This window comes from Betta splendens, chromosome 6 (genome assembly GCF_900634795.4).
Source record: "Betta splendens chromosome 6, fBetSpl5.4, whole genome shotgun sequence".
NCBI lineage: Eukaryota > Metazoa > Chordata > Actinopteri > Anabantiformes > Osphronemidae > Betta > Betta splendens.
In genome coordinates, this window is record NC_040886.2 from 3,205,770 (window position 1) to 3,230,219 (window position 24,450).

Consider the following 24,450-nt stretch of genomic DNA (forward strand, 5'->3'; position numbering starts at 1 on the left):
ATAATAATTAATAAATAATAAGTTTAACAAGCTAAAACCTTATGAATATGATACACCGTTATTATCTCCAAAGCATTTATTTTGTATGTAAATCTGCATCATACATTTTATTTTATTACTATTAATTTCAAAAATATATATTTTTTAAAAACTAGAGAAATTCTGATTGATAAAATTCTGCAGTAATAAAATAAATACATGTAAAATAATAAAAAAAAACGAATAAAAGATCTTACTCTCCCAATCTGTAACAAATAAACAGTAACAATAATCACAACATCCATTATATTAAGTGTCTCACTTAATGACACACTTAGTCCTGCCGCTCAGACATGATCTGATCCAGTCTGGGTGGAATGGGGGAAAGGCTCACTCTCATTGTAGCCTCCACGCTTCAATGCTTTGTTGGATAGCGTTAGCCCACACTCAACACTCTGGGCTCTGGCTCGCTACCTCCGCTCACATAGCCAAACTTCATAAAGTCAGGATTGTATTTGCTTACAAATTTAGCCTTTGAATAGAGGTCGGCACTACTTTCACCTTCATTTATTCGTTTTAAAAACTTGTCCATCTTCAGCTAAGTGTTTGCGGCTGATGTCTTCTTCTGCTGCTACTTAATGAAGGGTGTTAACAACTGGCTGACACCTCATTGCCACCTAGTGGCAGGATGCTGCATTTCGGTCCCGCGAAATGCGGGACCTGACTTTTTTTTGCGACCCACTAGCTGCTGCTTGGGGCCCGAGAATGGGCCGCGGCCCCATGGTTAAGAATTACTGCCCTATGGCAACATTTCTCTAGGACCCCTTAGCTGTCCTGTGAAATGCCTAACTTAAATACTTAAGTATCGACTCCAAAGTATCCACCAGCAGGTATCAAAGTATCAATTCCAGCAAGTTGATATTCCCATCTGTAGCGGATTCAAATTAATAGTTTGATATTAATGCAGAAACATTAACAATCCTCAAAATTGCGGCACCAGGTTTGTTTTAAAGCTGTAACCACGCTTGTATCAGTCTAGTCAATGCCAGATTTCAATTTATTTAGTTACTAGTTAGGAAAGAACAATAATAACTTTCTTGCGATAAAACCAAATTAGTCTCTAATCTAGTCTCTAATGTCGTGAATTCTTGTCGCAGTTCAGTGACCCCTGCTTAAATCTGAGGAACAATGCACACAAAACCAGATTCTTTTGGACGTTTTATTAATCTAATACTACTGGATATAGGAATAAAAAAGTATGAAAATACTCAAATAAACAGAACAGGAAATGAGCAAACCTTCATCCAGTTTCTGTTTTCTGGTGGCTGATTAAAAGACAATAAATACAGTCTTACTTGTCTTTAATTGCACAATAAACAAAAGCAAACATGGAAGAATTGTGATGTATTTCTAATATTGTTACGATTTACCTTTGCTAGAAAAAGCCCTAGTTTTCTTATTCTCATGAACAGTGTTGGTGAATGAGCATGTGTCTGTTTTGAAAGCCTGTATGATAAATAATGTTAACGGCAATTAATGAACATATGTTAATGCAATCATAGAAAACACAGGAATCAGCAACAAATAAATCAATAGGTGAAAGTTAAAGAAAAGTAATGCAACACAAAAAGAAAGGTCAAACAAGTTTGAAGATAGAGGGAAATCCGATTCAACTAGGGTGTCACTGATTTAAATACCCCAGAGGGCCAGTGGTCACTTAAAGGGGGAGGGAAAAGGATTCATCCAGTGGTGGAGAGTTCCACCTCTTCAGCTCAGGTATGAGACTGTCATTTGGTTTGATGCATTTATTTTGCTGTTTAACCTTTCCTACGTCTCTGCTTATTTGAGTGCCAAAGTGATTGTTACATGTGTAAAAGACGAAAACAGGAATTATCCCAATTTGGGATAACTGAGCTTTCCCCTTTTCATCAAGCTCAAAGTTCCATCACACCATCAACAGGCACAAATTAGAACAAGTATTTCAGAGTCTGTGTATTGAAAAAAGATAAAGTTAACTTTATTGTTAATTTCTACAATATGTTTTGGCTCTACAGAGAATTGAAATTACGTTACTCTCAGGCCCTTGTTATAAAACAACATAAGAACACAGAACAGACACGACCACAAATCCAACCCCCGACTTCAACATTGTTGGTTAAAATATAACCTTTTGTTAAAAGTGTAAAGCGATGTCTGAACTTTTGTGAACTGGAGGAGTAACATGCCCCGCAGGTCAGGAGACTCGTCAGAGAACAATGCATGCTGGGTTTTATAGGATATGACCATTTTCATTCAGAACACATATTACCGCAGTTTTCCTTGTATACTCTGTACATAGACCATCAATGTTTAATGTTGTTGCACAGTTTTGCTAATAAAATGTACATGTTGCGTTTCAGTGGTGAAGCATTGCTCTAACCTTCCTTATTATTTTACCATTTTGGGAAAATTTACACACATAAAAAATTATTATACACATGATCATTTATGTATAGAAATTATTTGGCTATACATTTTTTGTAATTCATAGTCATTCTCAAAAGACACATATATTCAATGCATCACACATTATGTGGTCCAGATACAGCTGCCTGTGATTAAGCACTTGCATATGAACCCTTTCTCGAACCAAGGCTCATAAGGCTTCGTCATGAGGCTTCCTTTCACCACTGCCAAAATCCATAATATTGTCAAAAGACTTCTTCAAAATAAAGTACAGTCCAGTCAGGTTCAACAGGGCAGAGACCGTGGACCACATGGATGCTTCACACCCAATCGCCAGGGTAACCTGTCATACCCAGGGCCAGATAAGGCCACAGATGGATTAAGATGGATGAGTAGTACAGTAATACAGTAGCAAATCTTGACTCCACGCATAAAATTAAACAAAAAGTAAGTCTTAGTAGTTAGGACTGGAGTGTAATCTGGCTGACTGAGGGACAAAGGAGGACAGAAAATGGATGAATATGTTCATGAAGTTGTAACAGTGAGGTCTCTTTCGGACTAAGACCTAGAAGCAGTATTTAACACTAGCTATTAAGTTGTGTTATCACATTATGACTACAGTAGTTTTTGATATTTTACTAATATCAAAAACATTTGGTTATTTGTTTATTTGCCTATTTTAGTAAAATAGCCAATTCAATGGTTCACAGTTAGAATCACAGCCTGGCATGTTTGTCAGCTTGTCTTTCAGTTTGGGTATTTAATTTGAAAGGTCTGTTAGTTGTTTGTTATTATTTTTTCTAATTTTATAGTTTTTTTAAATTTTTGTTCTTTGTTTGTTGATTGTTTTCAACTTTTCCTGCTTCTTAACTGTGTATTTAAGCTGCTAGTTTTTCCTAGTACCTCATCATTGCATCTCATGTTATGTTGTGTAGCTCATTGGTAGAGCATGTGATAGCAGATCAAGAGGTCCTCAGTTTAACCCTGGGTACCCACTTTCTCCGTGACAGTTCTCCACCTGTCATCAAAGCTGAAATCCATCTACATGTTTGTCACAAAACCACAATCACCTTTCCATTTGGACTCCCGACCTTTGGAAAACACCTCCTGCCGTGCTTGATCCACATCAGTCATCTTGTACCTCCAGTATTTGTTATGTGTCTTCTAAACATTTTATTACTTCAATTGTCATGGCGTGGTGGCAAAGCAGTAAAGTGTTGGTCTCGTAAACCAAAGATCATGGGATTACCGGTAATCCCCATCAATGCCTGTCAGTCATGTGACTTAAAATCAAGGAGATGGTGGTAGATTTTCTCTGATGGCAGCCTTCCGCCATCTCATTGATGCGCATCCAGCTATTGCCGCAATGGATATTGAGAGTGGATTCTTTCTAAAATAAATCTTCAATTGAGAGTTATAAGAGGGTGTAGCTCAGTGGTAGAGCATTTGACTGCAGATCAAGCAGTCCCCACTTCTCTGTGACATTACTACTTCTATCATCATATTCTAAACATGGTATTTCTTCAATTTCTGTAGTGTTGTGGCTCGTTCGTCGGTCTTATAAACCAAAGATCCCCCATCTATGCCTTTCAGTCATGTAGTTTATAGATGAAGTGGCACATTTCTATTCCTGCAGGAATTCATGCTGATGTTTGCATGACTTGGGCACCATCTCACTACACCTCCTGCACCAGTCACAACCCCCCACTGTGATGGACTTAAGTGGTCTTCACACCTCACACTCCTTTGTTCAACTGATGGACCATTTCTTTCCAGGTGTGAAGGACTATCACTGCCACTTACAGGTCACACCATCCCAGACCACCTGCACACCCACTTCACTCCACTGTATATAGTCTGTTCATAACTTCATTTTAATTTATCCCTCACTGCACTATTCCAGTTATTTGTACCATGTCATGTTGTATATTGTACTGTCTGTACCGTTTTTTATGCTGATATGCACGACCTGACCAACACCAAATCAGATTCCTCGTTCTGTAAAGTGCGCTCTACAGGACCTGGCAATAAAACGGTTCTGATTTCTGATGACTCAGGTGAGGTTGTCTGAAAGTTGAGTCATGTTAACTGATTCTATTTGCGTCATAAATGTTTGTAGCTTTTATAGCTTGTGTCCTTCTTGGGGGATAGTTCTGAGCACTTACTGAGTCTTTTGTCCACCTAAAAAGCTGGTTCTTTACATGTATAAGGTGAAGTTGAACTAACGTGTGTAACTTTTCTCAAACTGAAGAAGCTTCTGGACTTTGTCAGTTGTTAGTTACAGTATTTGTCTGGTTAAAAAATGGTCAGTAAATTTAGTGCTAATCAATATAGGTACAATAGTAAATAAGTAATAAAATAATTAATTCTCATCAAAAAATGAAATATCTATGTGGTTTATTAATGTCTGACTAAAGGGCGTTAGAATAGACTCCTGCTGGACATAAAGCAGATTCAGTTGTTTCCGCAATACTAAATCAATGATTAGGTTATAGTTTAACCAGTATTGATCCTATGTCAATTGCTTATTTATTTTATGTTTTGTTAGGGCATAAAACATTGATTCAGTGTTTATTCAATGCCAGCTTGACATTAAATAAAGCTCGAGAACTGGTACAAGCACAAAACGATGGCTACAGTTTTTGTTGTTATTCTAATAAACTTTCATCCATTCATTTTCTGCCGCTTATTCCTGTTCCTTATACCTAAGCCTATCCTGGCTAGCTAAGGGCGAGAGGCTGGGTACACACTGAACAGATCACCAGTCCATCGCAGGGCCACACGGAAAGACAAACGAACAAATATCACAGCTGTGTGATGAATGAAGCGTTTGCCTCTGCACAAACAGATCTGGGTTTGAGTCTTGTCTTTGGCACTTATTTTAAGAGCAACCTGAAAAAACTCTGACCCTAATATTTAATACTATGCATATGTTGGATGATTGATACATTTTTTTTTTATTGGTTATTCTTTCAAAAATGTAAAAGCGGTTGATATACAGTACTAACACACATAATTTAACACGCAAATATACAAGAAAATGCAGGAAGATGTTAGACTTATCTAGTCCTACCCCAGAGTCTACCTTTTTCTCAACGTCAGGCCCCTCTAAGACCTGGGTCCCTTGAAAAAAACGTCACTCTGCGAGACGGCTCCTGAAAGATGGAGTCTTTTTTTTCTTTGTCTCCCACACACAGTGTGGACTGCGCTCAGATCTGTAACTTTTGTCTGCACACCCAGTATGGACGAAACTTGGTTCTACAAGCCAACCCTTAGCACCCGTCGCCTAAATGCTATTTTTAAAGAGATTAACATAAACAACACAGTGCACAAGCTATACCGCAGATCCACTTTGCTTCCTATTTTCACTTTATATAATAGGTTAGTCATGCCACAGAGTAAAGCATCTAACATTACTCGAATGATCATTGTAAATTATTCTAAATTGTTGTTTTGGTCAAATATTATTTACAAGTTAGTTCACTAATGAGATTAGTTTTGATTCATTTGATTCATGTTTCACAAATGTATCCTTTAAATATCAGGTAAATCAGGTAACAGCAGTGCAGGACTCTGATGCATTGGGGAGAAGGTGCTGATGTAAAACCAGTCTAACCAGGTTTGTATATTGGTCGTTCTGTCTGAAAGGAGGCTGCTTTTGTTATGCTTATCTAAGCTTGCTTAGAAGAGTCAAACTCCTAAAGCATGCAGGCTGACACACACAACATCGAGTGGATATGGGCAAATATATAGAATGAGAAATTAATAATTCTCATTCTTGACCAGACTTCCTTAACCTATGTTTTATCTTATGTTTAGCACCTTGTGCTCATCTTTAGCAGTCTAGCTGCCGATTTTCGACCCTACTGTACAGTATGTGTAAATCTTGAACTCTTGAAATGCTATTAGTGGCCATGACTTGTGTTTCATGCCTCATGCTCCCTCCTCATGTACCATGCCTGAACCACACTACGTCATAGTACTCATGTGATTCAGTGACTTTGACTGTAACTTGTGCTTTCATGCCTTATGTTCTGATTCCACGATTGAACCACGCCATGTTATGATACTCATGATTAGGTTGACTTTGTCTGTGACAAGCCAGGACGATTCTAATGGCCAACAAACTTTGAAGGGCCCACAGAGACCAGTTTAATTAATAAAAACATTATTAGCACTAACACATAGATAGCACAATATTATCTATAAAATAGTTACAAATAAGACTAAATTACAGCTTATTTCTGACTCTCCGGTCAAATTCCAACCCTCCTCCTATTTACTACAAGGTTCTCTCTGTCCATCTGGATCCTGTAGACGTTACTGAGTGAGATAGTCAGATCATCAACAGTTAAAGCAGCAATGTGCTTGCAGTCAACGAAGCATAAATCCAGCCATCAGAAAAGAAATGTTTTTTCATTTACGGAGCTTCTTTTGCTGTATACAGTAATGTTAACGCTACTTTCATAGTCGACACTCTATGTACTGCCCTCACAGCACGTGCTGCTAGACAGCCAACAAACAGAATAAAAAATTTCCATACAAGGCATTTCTTGCATTATATTACAATTTGTAGAACATGATGTGATACTGTTTTTCCTTCTTACTGCTGAAGCTAGTTTGCAAACGGGGAAAATGCAGTATTTGCGTCCAAAATGCAGGTATTTACTTACTTCCCAAAATGCAAGTGCAGCGCTCTCACTCTGACAGGTTTACAGAATCTTTTAACACTTTAATCACTCTAATTCAAAAGTGTAAGTTTTTTACTATTGAACGAAAAATTTGTGTAATTTTGACTGAATACTAATACGTTGTCATCAAAACAAACAAGCAATCCAGCAGCTAGAGTCAAACTCACACCCTTAATATTAGCAGCGTCACACCAACATGCTAAGGTAATCTTTAGTGGTCAGTAGTACTTCTAAATTGCAGGACCCAACCTCATAATTTTTCATAGGGCCCACAACTGCCAGCGCTACCCCTGAATATGATGCCAACCATATTTCTCTGTTCACTTTACTTAGTAAGGTTGCACAGAAACTATACTCCTGGTTCTGGCCACAGATTACCAAACCTTCTTCCCTTGCTCAAGTTCATCTACCCTTCCCAGTCATGTACTGTACATAGAGATTCCCATTGCCATGATTTTACCTTTTTGTGCATTTGAAATTAATCACAGCTCTCTGCTTTGAGGTAATGACACGCCTTGCTCCTTGTGTTGCTGCCACACCATACTACTTCACTTAATTTTAGAATTGCTTCTTAAAAATAAAGATGCAGACTAAACTTGATTCTGAAAAGTCTGTTTTTTGGAATCCACGTTTTTAGATAAAATCTTTGACAACCTTTGAACAGTAATGTGGCAGTTACTGAGGAAAAAGGATGTTGTGCAATTGTCAATACTTTCTTTTATTTACTGACTTGTTCAGACAGCTACTGTAACACCAATATCATGTGTTATTACAGAAGCAAATAGAAGAAAAATAGTGTGCAGCATATTAAACCCGTTTAATATGCTGGTCTATTATGCCACCTGTGACCTATAGATAGTTTTGTGATTGTAATAGTTCCAGAGCTTGACCATGCCCCTGTCACAGTCTGGACTTTTGTGTACCATTTCCTGCTTGATTTTGACATTTCCTGTTTTTTTCCTGATGGTTTTAGTTCTCGCTTTACGTTTAAGTCACGTGCCCTGTCAGCTGTTTCTGTTTAGTAATCATTTCGGTGTATTTAGTCTCCAGCCCGTACCTTAGTTCTCCGCCAGATCGTAGCGTGAACTCACCTCTATCCTGCGCTTCATCTGCAGTTCCAGTCCATCCTGTTTCGCTGTCGTACTTACCTATCTTTGCCTGTTCCCCCTGGTACTTTGGCCTGTGTTCTGGATCTCCTGTTGCTGACCATTGCCTGTTTGACTCTGAGTTTTTGCCTGCTGTTTTGTGGAATTATTCCCCCATTAAACAGACATTCAAGCTAGTTCTGTCTACGGCTGTGCATGTGGGTCCTGCATCACGCTCGCTCTCTGACAGCACCTAACAATAACAACAAAAAGCTGAAGCAGGTTGAAGTGCTCTGTCACAGAAATATTTTAAACCACAAGCCAAACAGCAACATAATTATAGATAAGGATGATTTTGAGTATGAATAAATTAAGACAGCATTATAACTTGATGTGATTATCCAATTACCAAAGACATGGAGATACAGTAAGTAGTACATAATTACAGACATTCACCAATTGCCATCCTGTGCTGGTGTCATGACAGGGATGAGTATGAGACCAACCACAATGGTAAAGCTACATCAGCTGTGTGTATATTCGTAAAATTTTGAGACACATATTTTGTTCCTCTGTAGTTCGATGTATTAGGTATTAGTGTGTTTTGTGTGCTGAACCTTGAGGGAGGAAGATGTGTGTGAGGGACATAGTGGCAACAAAGGTGGTTTGTGGTGGAGGTTCTTTTTTACACACACACACACACACACACACACACACACACACACACACACACACACACACACACACACACACACACACATACACAGTTAAACTTAAAACTAACAGATTAAATAATAAATCAAGATTTACTGAAAATTACCTAATGAAAATCAGACATTGTTGTTGAATTGTGTCTTAGCAGAATGATTTTAAACAACTCGTGCCTAATGAGCCACCAGGCTGCCTAAAAGACACAGCAACATTGCATTATGTTGCCATCAAGTGACATCTGGACTTTTTTGTAGGTCAAAAAGTGTTCTGTGGTCTCCAGCCAGTTTTTCTCTGACTGATGACCTAGATGGGTGGTTGTGAAACATTTTAATCTAGAAAAACAAAGTCCAGTGTCTGTGACCCAGACAACCTCACCTGAATGATTGAGAATCAGTCAGTTTGAGCATTTGGAATGTCATGTACAAAAATCTTTTTATTAAAAAAACCATATAAGCATTGGTCTCCACAGCAGGCGACCTGAGTTAGTCTTTTGCCTTTGACATGTATTTTGAGAGCAACGTGTAATACTGCCATACAAAAACTGAAATGTTAGATGATAGATGCATACAAAGAGATTAACAAAAGCCAACCTATCTACCTGACAGACAAACAGTGTGTGATAATGTCATCATATCAGTTCTTCCTACTATCTTCCTGCTTTACAGCTAAAAGATAAGATAGACTTTTTTCATTCTACGATGGGGAAGTTCTTTTATTTACAGTATAGAAATATAGAGGAACAGTGAGGCTACCACAGTGTCATAAAAAGTCCTTAGCAGCTGTCTGCTTAACTGTCTTAACTAGGTACTTGAATATGTCCATAGACTCAATGTCTGAGCCCTGGATGTTCACCAGTATGTGTGGTGAAGGGGACCTCCTGAAGTCAAGAACTAGCTCCTTTGTTTTGCCAGTGTTTAGTACAAGGTGGTTGTTCTCACACCAGCTGACAAAGTCAGTGATGACCCCCCTGTACTCCTGCTCATCCCCCCTGATACAAAAACAACAATGGCACTGTCATCTGAAAACGTCTGTAGGTGACAGTGGTGGGAGTTCTATTTAAAGTCCAAAGTCCTATTTAAAATCCCCTGAGGTGCTCTCGTGCTGCAGACTACCACATCATACACACAGTTACGCAGTCTCACAAACTGTGGTCTGTCTGTGAGGTAGTTTACGGTCCAAGCAGCCAGATGAGAGAACGCTGAGAATGTGGTCAGCATTTCCCTTGTATTGGGCTTGCGTTTTTAACATGGTTCGCCGTGCCCGAAGCCAGGTGCAGCGACAGCGCAACAATAACGCATGAGCCGACAGTACCTGGATCTCTCTCTCCAAGAAGGCAAAGAGAGGTTTAAACCCGTAGGCGCACTGGAATGGTGTGAGCCTGGGAGAGGTGCACAGCAGTGTGTTGTTCGCAAACTCTACCCAGACTAGCTTCTGGGACCAGGTATCCAGGTTTTGGGAGGCCAACAATCACAGTCCGGTCTCCAGTTGTTAGTTGGTCCGTTCAGTTTGGCCGTTGGTTTTCGGGTGATATCCTGTTGACAGGCTGGTCTGGGCTCCCATTAAAGAGCAGAACTCCCTCCAGAAGCGGTGACGAAATCCATGGCGATGTGCAACCAGGGCCGATGAGGCACCAGGAGGTGACGCAGAAACCCGTCCGGCTTTGGGTGCGATAGTTTGTTGGCCGCGCACGTGGGGCAGGCCTCCATGTACTCACGGATGTCCTGCCTGAACTGTTTTCTAACCCTGAAAGCTGTTTGGTTGATTTCAGGATGCCCGCTGAAGAGAGAAGCGTGAGCCCAGTGGATGACTTCACCTCTGAGTTCTGTGGGTACAAACAAACGGTTAGGCGGATTGCTTCCTTTTCTCATGCTTGGATGGACCATGTAACTGCCCGACTACACAACCAGCAGGCAGGATGGTTGCAGGTTCCTCTGGTTTGACCCCGGCCTCATGGATCCTGAACAGTGCGTCGGGCTTGCCATTGCCAGACCCTGGGCAGTAAGTAAAAGTATAACCTTCACACTCACGTTTAATCTGGATTGCAGGGTTCTGGGGTACCTTTTACGCTGCTCCCTGCTTCTCCTGGGTTGAGGTGCGTCGACGGGGTTCGGGAGGTGCTGCTGTCCCTGCCTGGGGCCACATGGGCGGCAGGCCGGAGACCCACCCTCCCCATGAATGAGATTAAGCAAATGGTGTGGGTGTGAGAATGAGAGTGCATGGGTTCACGTAAGCCCCACTCTGGGCGCAGGGACATCTCCTAGTGGGCTCTCTACGGACCGTGGGTCGTCGGGCTCCACACTCTCTCGGGCCGACCCTCCCACTGGGGGGAGTGTTTGCCCCTGGTTCTCATGGGGCAGATAGCGTTGACCCACGGTTGTCCACTCTGGCCTCGGGTGCTGTCTCTGTGGCTGTTGTAGCTCTGCCTGGGGGGCTCTGTGTGGGCGGCTTGGGTCACAACACCTGCCCTCCTGGAACTGAAGGTGTGTGGGGTCCCTGGCTGCTAGGTCTCTTACCTCCACTCATTGACATCACCCTGGCTTTCACAAGTGGCATTGTCTATGCACCAACATCTGCCTCACCCTTTGGGTGAACAATGTTAAGCTACAGCTTTACTAACCTTGTAGTGGGACACTCAACACCTGAGCTAATAAACAGGCTTTCGAAACCTAACTGTAAGTATTACTTATACTTATTACTACCAATATCAATAATGTGCAAATTTGGAAATTGTGACGTTGTATGTCATGGCTGTTATTAAGTAGTACTGTATGAGATCCTGTATAACAATGCATATGTGTATGTATATGATTTATGTATATGTTGTGTGTGAGTGTGTGCACATACCATAACATTATTATTGGTATTAAGATTAATTTCAAAGGTAAACCACAGTACAGCAGTTGTTTAGTTAGGAATGTGTCAGCCTAAGGTACATCCCTACATATTTATTTTGCACCAATTGTTTGCTTAACTGATTTGCTTGGTTTCAGCAGCTGGTTGCACCCCCAATATTCAATTATCTTAACATTTTCCTGGGTAAATATCATTGAATCTGCACATTTTCTGATCTAGTATGGCGAGAAAAACCGGAAGTGGGGCGACAGCAAGGGGAACCTCAGCCCCGATGCTGAAACTGTCAGTAAATGGGCTGATACAAGGCGTAATCCTATTCTGTTTCACAGTTTGTTTCCAGTATAATGTTTGCAGTCTTCAGACAGATTTATTCTACACCATGACTTTGTAAAACCTGCCTGATGTGTCTATCTATGTTTTTCTGATCAGCCATAAAATCATGATATGTCATAAAACCAACAGAGAAAACTCATGAGGGGAGGCTGGACAGGTCTGCGCCTCACCCAGAAAGGGGCGCTGCTTCCATCCTTTAACGCAGGATATCCCCACAAATGGGTTTCACTTTATTAAAAGGACTTACTGAATCACTCTAAGTAAAACAATTCAAGTGCTTGAGAAGTAAATTTGAAACTTGAGTGAAATATTCTATGTTATCCTAATGAAGAGCAAACCTGTAAAACTCAATAAAGCAGTGTTTAAAGTTTTAAAAACAACATAAACTTCACTGAAGCTCAAAATTGAAAATTTGCACCTCTCTATACTTTAGCATGAGTATGAATCATGAAATGACGCAATAGAAGTGACATATGTTTGATAGGTTTCTGTTCTCATCTTGAAAGTCCCTTCATTGGCTCCCAGTTGAGTTTCTCATTAGATTCAAGATTTCATTATTTGCTTTTAAGGCAGTCCGTGATATGGCACCTTCTATTTTATATAAGTAACCTAACTCAACTCAATATGCACCTGTGCCGTTTTGCTCTACTTCCCCAAGCCCAATAACAAGTATTTTCTGTGTCCTGGCCCCACGACTATAGAGCATCCTTCCTTTAAAAATTAGGTCTTCCAATGTCTTCTCTATATACTCTTAAGTTAATGTTATTGTTCAGCCTAGGGTAACATTTTGTTCCCCTTTGGCGCTATATAATTAAAGTTTGATTTGATTTATTTTGATTATTTTCACATTGCACAATAAAATCACAGCCACAAATACAACAACATTGTAGAACATTAAGTCATGGCATCTGGGCTTTGTTCTAAAGTTGAAACAAACATTTGGCTTTGTGGTCACCTGCCAGCTTTCCTCTAACTGATGACCCAGATAGGTGGTGGTGAAACATATTGATCTAGAAATGCAAAGTCCAGATTCTGTAGCTTACCTTACACAGACAATCTCACCTGGAATTGTGAAGTCATGGACATATAAACAATAAATTTAACTTTACTTGAAGTCACAGTATGAAAATAAGATTAGAATAAACTCTGTCTTCAAATTGCTGGGACCCGACATGACCCATCAGTCAGTTCCTCTGAGCTGGACCTTCATGTGATAGGGTCTGGGGGTCAGGGTTATTCCAAAAACAGGAGTAAAATCTGGCTCTCCTGCATCCTCTGGCCAGATGAACTTGAACTTCCTCAGCAAACTCACTAAAACAAGGAAGAGCTCCATGCGAGCCAGGGCCTCTCCAAGACAAATCCGTGGTCCTGTGTTTTAAAACACAAATGACTTATGAAAACTATTTTCTATAATCCAGTCAGTCTTTCTGTATATCTGCTATTAGATAATCATGCACCTGTAGAGAAAGGCATGAAGGCCTCTGGTTTTACAAACTCTCCCTTTTCATTGAGGAAGTTTTCAGGGTTGAATTCACGAGGGTACTTCCACTGTCCCTCCTCAAACAACACTGAGGACAGGTTGGGGATGATAATGGTTCCCTGAACAACAGACAAAACAACAAATATCAAAATCTACTACACTCTAATACCATTCTACATAAGAATAAGCACTGTGGTTTATTTTGCTTTGTTTGCAACAATTAACTTTAGCAAGCATTCGTCTATATGAAGCTATTGATTCATCACTGAATAAAATGAAATGTACAGGGGAGTTTAAGATACACATCACTTCAATGTTTTTAAAACAACTCGTCCCTTGTTCTCTTCGAACGTCTCCCTGCCCCACCTGGAGCTTCCCTCTGCACGCTTGAAGCCTCCACCGCAGCTGAACTAACGGAAACGTCGTCACAGAGAACGGGCCTGATCACCCTTCTACTTCCAGTCACACGGCAGGAAACCGCCAGCTTACGCACGCACGCACGCAACGTCGGATCTTCCCACCAGGATTGCGCAGTAAGGCAGAGGCATTCTTAGGTCTGAGCAGAGTAGAACTCTTAGGGTATCAGTAATTGTTTTATTGTTGTGTTGTTTCTTTTCCTGCACACACGATCTGACCACTGTGTATTTCCGCGATCACGTGACTGTAACGCTGTTACCAATCTACGTGAATCTAAGAGGTGCACATTGAAGTGTTGTAACCTGTGATTTCGCTATCTTAAGTGCTTTAGTGTGTTACTGTGGAGCGATGCTCTGTCTCTTCTGCGACCACGCCAAGGGCACGTTTCAACCACTGCACGCTTCCGCGATCACGTGATTATATCGCATAATATAGCCTCACGTGTTTGTGTGACCACAAGCCTTATCCACGCTAGTCCCACTTCACACTCCTTTACACTCTTCTTTCCCTGTGAGCGCCAGACACGCGCGCTCTATTCAAAGGGCTCAACGGCACACGCGCGCAGCTGTGCCACCTCACCACGCCCCTAAAGGGGGGCGCCCTCCTCCTTCCTTCTCCTTTCTCTCTCTCTCTCTCTCACACACACACACACACCCCTCTTATCTCAGGTAACGCGCATACACATACAGTACGTCCAGACGAACACACCATAAGATTAAGTTGTGTTTTGCTGAGTTATTCAAGATAGTGTTGACACTAGAGTTAATATTAATTGCTTATTAAAGCGTTCATAATTTAATTGGTCGTTGTCTGTGATTATTTGTATATGGTTTTGCAACACTGGTGAATTGAGTCGGCTATAGTACGGAGTTCATCCTTCAACCAACTTAAATACAAATGAGACTGTATTGGCTATTCCAAATTGGTTATTGGTCCCTGGTAACAGGGTGGTGCCCCGTAAATTAAGTAATTGTTAATTCAATTAATAATTATTAAATCAATAATAGTGTTTCACTTACCAAACTATAGACATTTTTCACATAGTTATATATATTTAAGCTAATAACCAAGATTTGTGAATCTAAAGTATAAACATAATTGGTATCTCCAATCAGGAGCTATAAATCCAATTATTATAATTTGTGCTCCTCACATTCAATGAACAATTGGTTAATAAGAATAGGTGGGTCAAGTGGCTACAAAAGACCTATAAGAAAAAACATGTGGTTTCAGTTCTTTGGTAAACAATGTTAGAATTCAGTGCTGTGAAAAATATCAGGGCCAATGAGCTGTAAATCTAAAAAAGAAGAATGGAGCGCAACAAAGCAAAGAAATTTGAAGAAATTCAAAGAATACAAGACCCTGCTTTAGTAAGGCATGGTGGCTCAGTGATGCTCACATGCCTGTAGCATGTGGAATAATTCAGCGATTGAGATTCCCTACTGTGGAATCAATACAGTTTATCCCTAATCTCAAGTTTCAGGACATCTTAAGAAACAACATGACTCTCTCTGTGAGGTAGTTGAAGCTTGGGAAACATACGTCTATTTAAATGTTCTTTTTGGATTTGTTCTTTTCAAACATTTGGGGCCTCATGTACGAAGGGTTCAGTACTTACACACATAAAACCTGGCATAAGCACAAATGTACACCTAAGGTCAGATGTATGAACAACTACGTGATGTGCGTAGGTCTACGGTAGCTCCCTGGTTTGCAAAGGTACTTTTCTACAGCTATTGGTCCCTTAGCAAAACTAAGAGGTGAATCTGGGAAACTGTTAATAATGTGAAAACGGTCATTAGTCACGCAGGAGAAAAATGCTAAATAATTTATATACAGCCACATGTCTACAAGTAAATGAGAGGATATAAAAATATGCGCAAAACTGTGCAAACATATATTCTATAAAGTAGCTCTGTTAGAGAATCTATTAGAATTTGGTAGACGCGCCATGGGGGCATCTACAGTATAATGAGCTGCAGACCGCTCGGGTATATGCCAGGGGACCCTGAGCCCAGCCGTGCCAGCTGCGTGGGACACAATCATCTGTGTCTCAGCAAAGCATCAATTTAGCATACAATGGTCGATCGGGGCAACATTAAAGTGCAGTTTGCAGCAAGAGCTGGTTTACTTGATGTAATCAGACCCATCGACTGGACACACATCGCTATAAAAGCACCGTCACAGGATGAGTCAACAGAAAACATTTTTATTTTATCAATGTACAAATAATCTGTGACACAAGTTTATTTGTGTAAATATTTAAATTGATTAACATATTTATATGGAGGTGTGTCACAGGAGGAGGCTACTCAAATGACTGCGTACAATTATATTTGATGCAAGCATGTTTGTTTTTGTGTTACATACCCTTGGTATAGAGAACCCCATAAGCTCTGTGTCTTGAGTGGTGCAGTGGAAAACACTGAGAGGAGTGATGTTACCCATCCTCTGGATTTCATGAATGACAGCCTGCAAGAAAGAATCATTCACTGTAGCACTGTGTGACCCAACAAACATTAATTTTACAGCAACAAGACATAGGAATGGTTCAACTAAAAAAATGTCAAATATATGTACATAAAGCTGAAACTATCATAGCTTGCCTGTACATAGGGCATCTGGTGTCTGTCTTCAAAACTGGCTTCATCCTTCCCATCCAGAACTGTGTCTATTTCCAGCTGACACTTCTCTGAAGAAGACAGAAAAAAGAGCTGGACAATTAGAAGACAGAACGACTTTATACAGCCACACTAGCAGCTGCACTGAGCTAAATGTCCTCATGAGATGGTCACACTGACAACTCAGTCTGTCCTAACAGCTCCTCAAAAAGCTTACAGCTTATTCAAAGTGCTGCAGAGATCCCATTTCTCAGAAATTAGCTTCTCTGCACTGGCTGCCTGTAAAATGTAGGATAGAATTTAAAATTCTCCTACTCACCTAAAAAGTACTTAATGTAAAGCTCCTTCTTATCTTGAAGGTAGGATACATGTAGTTCCTAGAGTCTTTAAATGTAGAACGGGAGGCAGAGCTTTTAGCTACCAAGCTCCTCAACTCTGGAACCATCTCTCTGTTCAGGTTCGAGAAGCTGACACACTCTCCACCTTTAAGATCAGGCTTTAAACCTTCCTTTTTGATAAAGCTTATAGTTAGAGATGGTTCAGGTCACTGGCAATGATTGTTAGTGACAGGAACCATCTCTTAGTTAAGCTGCAATAGACATAGACTGTTGTGGGACTTAATTTATACACTGAGCTCCTCTGTTTCCTTCTACTGTACCTCTTCTCTCTGTTTAACTAACCTTGTCTCTTTCTCTTCAGTAGTTGTGCCCCCCCCCCTCCTCCACTCTTCCCTTAACTATAGGTATCATTGGACTCAGAGCCTTGTGTCTGTGATGGGCAGCTGCGGATCCAACCATCCTGCCTGTATCCAGTCCCAGGTCCAACCATCATGCCTGTGTCCAGTCCCTGGTCCAACCATCCTGCCTGTGCTCTGTTGTTGCTGTGCTTCTCTCTCTCTCCAACCCCCCCCAACCGGTCGAGTCAGATGGCCGCCCACATCCAGCCTGGTTCTGCTGGAGGTTTCTTCCTCATTAGAGAGTGCGTTTTTCCTCTCCACTGTTGCTGTCAAATTAAAGGCTTGCTGTATGTGGGATCTGATGGGTTTAGTTGTGTAAGGTCTTAAACCTTACTTTGTAAAGTGCCTTGAGATAACTTTGTATTGAATTGCTACTGTAACTGTGTGATGTCTTTGTTTAGCATTTTAGCATCTTTAGCACAAACCATACATGTAGAAGACAAGGGTATTGTATTGTAGTGTGCTCATAGACTGATAAATCTAAAAATCTAAGAAAATTTCAAATTAAAATTTCACCTAAAGTAAAGATGAAGTTGAATATAAGGTTACATATTTCTGTATGCATACCCTGTATCTGTGGGTAGTTCATCAAGTAGAGACAGGCAGTAAGCAGAGTGTTGGCTGTTGTGTCAGTTCCACCAAAATGAAGCTCTGTAATAACTGAACACAACTGGTCTTCATAAAACGTGTCTCCTCCCTGCAGGGAGAGAAAGAGAACAACTGATCCAAATATCACCTTCACCTCAGCAAAAAATGTCTGCCACACAAACCTTCTCTATTTCATCAAGGTAACAGTCCATGAAATGTCTTGGTTTTCCTGGAACTCTGGTCTTTTTGCAGTCAGCCAATATATCTGAATATCTTTCATGTGCAGCCTAAAAGCACAGATTGTTTGCAATAAAAAATGATCAATTTGTTTTTGTAACATGTTTATATAGTAAAACATCTATTAATCTTAATAGTAAAGGTAAAATTAAGGAAAGCTATTTCTGTCTTCTGTACTTTCCTTTTATTAATTTCTATTTTTATGTGTAAATAAATGCTTCATTTTGACCTAGACTGAGGTCAGTGTTTTGTTTTGGCCACGTAGTGATACACTTACAGTAGTGGGCCTCACTTATTGATAGTACAGTAGGTGGTGATCAAGATCAGAAACAAACAGGAAAAACTTATTTAGCACTACACAAACCAGAAGAAAAACCTGTGTTTTTTCCCAGGGTTACCCAGGTATATCGAATTAATAAATTTAATTAAAATTGACCAAATGACATCTGAGATAGGTCTCCAAGGACCCTTACAAGGTGATAGTTTCAGAAAATCTAATCATTGGTTTCCTGAATTGGAAGGAAAGTTATACCTGGAACAGCTTAAAGGTTTTCTGGAAGGGCAGTGGCAGGCTGCGCAGCATGGGGAAAAAGTCGTAAGTCTGTAGTGTGGAGAAAAAATAAAACATACTCGATTTAGTATACTTTGCCCATATGAGATTAAAAACTTTGGTTATTTTACAGAATTAACACACATCAGTCTTGCAATTCCTATTTTAATATTTCTGTATAAAACGTTACGTACCATACCCCAGAACCCATTGATTTGTTTTGAACTCTCACGAAAAAATACAGGAAAAAACTTCATGAATTCATCATCGTAGTCAAACTGTTTAGCAAACAGGACTTGGCAAATAATACTAGATGCTGCGTTGTGGAAAAGCAGGTGAGGATCTATTTTCTTACCTAGAAATAAACAAGACTTAAGAAACGTAAAAAGGTAGATATGTTGACTGATAAGGTAAATTCATATAAAAATGTTACATCATCATAGCCTAAATGTAGACGTAATAGTCATGTTTGTAAAGTAGACATACCAACACTCTGCTCCAGACATTCTATAATGCGACGTATCTCTGTCAGAATCCTCACTTCCATAGATTGCTTGCCTAGCCCAAAGTTTTTCATGGTCATAACACCAAAGCGTCGATGTTCTTTCCAAGAAGTGTTAAAACCTGCCATTACCACTCCTGGAGCTATGTAAAAAACCAGCAAGTTAAAAAGAAATTCAGAATAATTTAGCCATTACATCAAATAGATACTAACCTATGTATCTATGCACAGTACTTCTGTGAACAGTCTTTTAGCAATGATCAAATGAAAGGTTTACAGGACAGTAGTGAGAAATTATGTTAATCTAAGTATTCTTTATTTTGTAGTTCACTGTCACTGTCAGTTTATGTTTTTATTATTTCAGCAAGTCTAAGCATTACGTATAAGAAGATTATAAGCTTATTCTGCTTCTACAGTATATGATGCAGCAATAATGCATGTACCTTTCTTTTGAAAAGCATGATTGATCATGAGGTTTTCTGGTCTGCCTGAGAAAGCTGCAGCTTTGTTTATTAGAGCTTCTTTCAACGCATGTAGTCCATTGATGACAACTGTTGGTCTGGGACCAATAAAGAGGCTGTAGACATTGCCGTACTGTTTGGCCAGCTGAGTAAAAAACCATACAATTCAGTTTTTTTATGTAGCACTAATTCACAACAAAAGGTATCTCAAGGCACTTTACAAGATTGAAGACCACGAACAACTAAAACCCAGAAAATCCCACATTAAGCAAACTTTTACAAGAATGTTTGCCTGACCAATATTCACTACAAACAAAGCCAAAAAATTTGATTTTCTGAATAGCATAGTGTGCAATATATTTGTTCTAATGACTGAATAAAAATGCAAACATTTAGTTTGTGTAAGGAACAAAGATAAAAAAAACACAGATGCAAATCGACCACACCGAACAAAATAAAGTGCTGACAAGTTTTGGTTTTAATATTAAATTTTCTACAGAAAAATATCATATACCATAATCCCTGAGGCTGTTTAGAATCATTTGTTAACTTTACCCTCTCCAGATCTGCAATGGGGTTTGTCAGGTTGAGCTGCAGCACATTTCCAAGGATAGGAATAGGCCAAGGACCTGGAGGAAAGTTGTTAGATTTTTGTGTTTGAAAAAAAAGTAGCAAGAAGAGCAAAGCAGCGACAAAAAGAGCCACTGAAGCAAACATGATGAATTTGAGTTTCTGGTGAATGCGAACTCCTTTTATTTCTGTCTCTGCTTTTATATAAGTGTCACAATCACAACCTTTGATCAGTTATGTTGGCAAATTACTGGTTCAGTAATCACAAAGGTGATGCAATTGTGAATATTTCCCAATATTTACCTCAAACAATAAGTTTTTTTTTTTTTTTTGTTCTGTCCAGCAGTTTAACAAGCAGCATATCTTACGCTGAATGCCATATTGTGATGGACAGCTTTGCTTTAACAAGAGGAGTATTTATAAAATATATATACTCTTCTTGATTTATGGTTTATTTAATGGTTTATTTAGCTGATCCAAAATATGTGTGATGTTGCTGTGTTGGTGGACAGGTTAAGTCGGTTCTGCTTTAATAAGGGTGTGCAACCAGCTGCTGAAACCAAGCAAATCTGTTAAGTAAACAATCAGAGCAAAATAAATAAGAAGCAGGGATGTACCTTAGGCTAACACATTCATAACTAAACAACTGTTGTACTGTGGTTTACCTTGGAGATTAATACTAATACCAATAATAGTGTTAAGGTATGTGCACATACTCATACAAACATATACATATCATATACAGACACATTGCATTATTATACATATCACATACTACTTAATAAAAGTCATGACATAGAACACCACAATTTCCATATTCACTCATTATTGATATTGGTAGTGATAAGTATTAGTAATACTTACAGTTGGATTTGGAAAGTGTCCCACTACAAGGTTAGTAAGGCTGTAGCTTAATATTATTCACCCAAAGGGTGAGGCAGACCTTGGTGCATGAACAATGACACTTGTGGAAGCCAGAGTGGTGTGAGGGGCTCGGCCACTACGCCCATTCAACCAGCAGAGGAAAGAATCCTAGCAGCTGGGGAGCCCACACACCTTCAGTTCCAGGAGGGCAGGTGTTGCGACCCAAGCCGCCCACACAGAGCCCCCCAGGCAGAGCTGCAGCAGCCACAGAGACAGCACCCGAGGTCAGAGTGGGCCACCGTGGGTCAACGCTGTCCACCCCATGAGAACCAGGGGCAAACACTCCCCCCGGTGGGAGGGTCGGCCTGAAAGAGTGGAGCATGAGGACCCACGGTCCGTAGGGAGCCCGTTAGGAGATGCCCCCGCGCCCAGAGTGGGTCCCACCCCCAGTCCACCACCCCTACACGGGCAGAGCGGGGCCTACCCCATCGGCCCGAACTCATCCCCTGGCACCACACCGGCCTGCAGCACAAGGCCAGCAATTGATGGGGGTCAGCAGAAATGAGACCACCCAGGCAGACGATCATCGTACCCCGGGCGGAAAACCGGACCCCCCACACTCCAACCGCACCACACGCATACAAACTCACACAAACACAGACGCATACACCCACCCACACGTACAACTCACATCATCACATCAACACACACACACCATAAACTCTCTCACAACAAACTAGTCAATCATATGTGAACCAATGCACTCTCGGATACATTCTCGCACCCACACCATTCGCTTGGTCACATTCGTGGGGAGGGTAGGTCTCTGGCTTGCCGTCCATGTGGCCCCAGGCAGGGACCGCAGCTCCTCCCTGCAACCCAGCTTGGACGTGAGTGTGTGGAACTAAAGCGTACTGAAGGTGGGTGACACCTCCAGGAGCACAACCGCTTTTAAAAAATTAGTTACAATAGTTAAAATTGGGTGATGATCTCCACCAGGGCCAGTGGGCGAGGCCACAAATGGCCTCAGCCCCAGGCCCTAGTGAAAGAGCCCACCCCCGACCCTAAATGTATGTGTATGTGGCTAAGTATGAGGAACTTTGGGAAAAGTGCAGTCCTAGGAACAGCAAGGATACTGCGCAGAACTCTCAAGCGAGGCTGCGACTGACCTAAAAGATAAGATCATGGCAAGATTGAAAAGGCAACCCCACTACAACGACTAAGTGAAGTACCATCAGAAAGTCTAATGGAAGATGTGAATGCAGCATTGAGAGCGATCCCTACCACAACAATCACAGAAACCAATGAGCTGATATACGCTTCAGCATCAGTGATCCTAGAGGTGCTTGGCTATAGGAGCAATCATGGGAGCCATGAGAAACAATACCCACCATGGAAACGAAGGTTGGAGGCAAAAATCAAGGCAGCTCGGAGGGAAGTGAGCCAAATGACAGAGGCCCAGAGAAGTGCAATGAAAAGACGCTGCCCAAGAGGTACAGCCAGATGCCCATACCTGAAGCACTCGAAACTGCCAAGCAAAGGCTACAAGCCTTGGCCAGCCGCCGAAAGAGATACACCAGAGACAACGAAGCCAGACGAATAAACCGGCTGTTCGCAACACAACCTGCGAAAGTGTACTCTCAATGGCAGGGTACTGGAAACTGAACAGTACTGGAAAGGTGTATGGGAAAGGGAGGCGTCACACAACTGTTGACTGTTGACTACAGCAACCTCCCTGAACATGTATATATATATATATATATATATATATATATAGAAAGGGAGGCATCACACAACAGTGATGCACAGTGGCTGGTGGATCTGAGGGAAGACCACAGCAACCTCCCTGAACACAATCCAGTGACTATCACAGTGGCAGACATCCAACATAGAGTCACACCAACCTGTGCACAGCCTGGATCGACTACAAGTAAGCCTATGACTCAATGCCACACACATGGATCACTGAATGCTTGGAGCTGTACAACATCAACAGAACTCTAAGGGCCTTCATTGCAAACTCGATGAGGTTGTGGAGAACCACCCTTGAAGCCAATGGGAAGCCACTTGCCCAAGTATCCATCAAATGTGGCATATACCAAGGAGATGCACTGTCCCCACTGCTGTTCTGCATAGGTCTGAACCCCCTCAGCCAAATAATAAACAAGACTGGCTATGGATACCGACTCCGGAACGGGGCCACCATAAGTCACCTCCTCTACATGGATGACATCAAGCTGTACGCCAAGAGTGAGCGAGACATCGACTCGCTGATCCACACCACCAGGATCTACAGCTCGGACATCGGGATGTCATTCGGGCTCGAGAAATGTGGGAGGATGGTGACAAAGAGAGGCAAGGTAACCCACACAGAAGGGGTCTCACTCCCAGAAGGAACAATAGCAGACATTGAGGACAATTACAAGTACCTTGGAATACCACAGGCAAACGGCAACCTTGAACAGGCAACAAGGAATGCGGCAACAGCCAAATACCTCCAACGAGTAAGGCAAGTCCTAAGAAGCCAGCTCAATGGCAAGAACAAATCCCGGGCAATAAACAGCTACGCCCTGCCAGTGATCAGATACCCTGCAGGAATAATAAGGTGGCCAAAGGAAGAGATACAGACCACAGATGTTAAGACACGAAAGCTCCTCACCATGCACGGAGGGTTCCACCCCAAATCCAGCACCCTGAGACTGTACGCTAGCCGCAAGGAAGGAGGCCGAGGACTAGTGAGCGTGAGAGCCACTATCCAGGATGAAACATCCAAGATCCATAAGTACATCAAGGATAAGGCCCCGACAGATGACGTGCTGAGTGAATGTCTCAGGCAGTGGAGAACAGAGGATGAGATGCTGGAAGAGGGACCATCATGGGAGGACAAGCCCTTGCACGGGATGTACCACCGGAACATAACTGAAGTGGCTGATCTCAACAAATCCTACCAATGGCTTGAAAGGGCTGGGCTGAAGGACAGCACAGAGGCACTCATCCTGGCTGCACAGGAGCAGGCCCTGAGCACCAGAGCCATAGAGGCCCAGATCTACCACACCAGACAAGACCCAAGGTGTAGACTGTGCAAAGAGGCCCCAGAGACGGTCCAGCACATAACTGCAGGGTGTAAGATGCTGGCAGGCAAAGCATACATGGAACGCCATAACCAAGTGGCTGGCATAGTATACAGGAACATCTGCGCGGAGTATGGACTGGAAACCCCAAGGTCAAAGTGGGAAACACCTCCCAAGGTGGTAGAGAACGAGCGAGCCAAGATCCTGTGGGACTTCCAGATCCAGACTGACAGAATGGTAATGGCGAACCAACCAG

General features: G+C 41.4%; 1 protein-coding gene across 1 annotated transcript; it reads right to left on the reverse strand.

Annotated features, from left to right (window-relative positions):
- Positions 1-9,326: 9,326 nt before the first annotated feature.
- Positions 9,327-23,078, reverse strand: LOC114857023 (cytochrome P450 2F2-like). The gene is made up of 11 exons (XM_029153068.3): positions 20,245-23,078; positions 19,672-19,834; positions 19,213-19,371; positions 18,921-19,081; positions 18,709-18,777; positions 18,122-18,226; positions 17,919-18,048; positions 16,601-16,686; positions 16,365-16,466; positions 13,555-13,696; positions 9,327-13,465 (listed from the first exon to the last, which is right to left on the reverse strand). Exons 1-11 carry the CDS (start codon positions 20,404-20,406, stop codon positions 13,278-13,280), a joined length of 1,467 nt encoding a protein of 488 aa, XP_029008901.1. The 5' UTR covers positions 20,407-23,078; the 3' UTR covers positions 9,327-13,277.
- Positions 23,079-24,450: the final 1,372 nt, after the last annotated feature.

Excerpts from the sequence above, each read along its gene's own strand:
- LOC114857023 (XM_029153068.3), bottom strand. The coding sequence starts at position 20,406 with ATGTTTGCTTCAGTGGCTCTTTTTGTCGCTGCTTTGCTCTTCTTGCTA. Across the intron at positions 18,049-18,121 it reads ACCTTGATGAAATAGAGAAG|GGAGGAGACACGTTTTATGA; the intron begins GTTTGTGTGGCA and ends CTCTCCCTGCAG. Across the intron at positions 16,467-16,600 it reads ACCAGATGCCCTATGTACAG|GCTGTCATTCATGAAATCCA; the intron begins GCAAGCTATGAT and ends TCTTTCTTGCAG.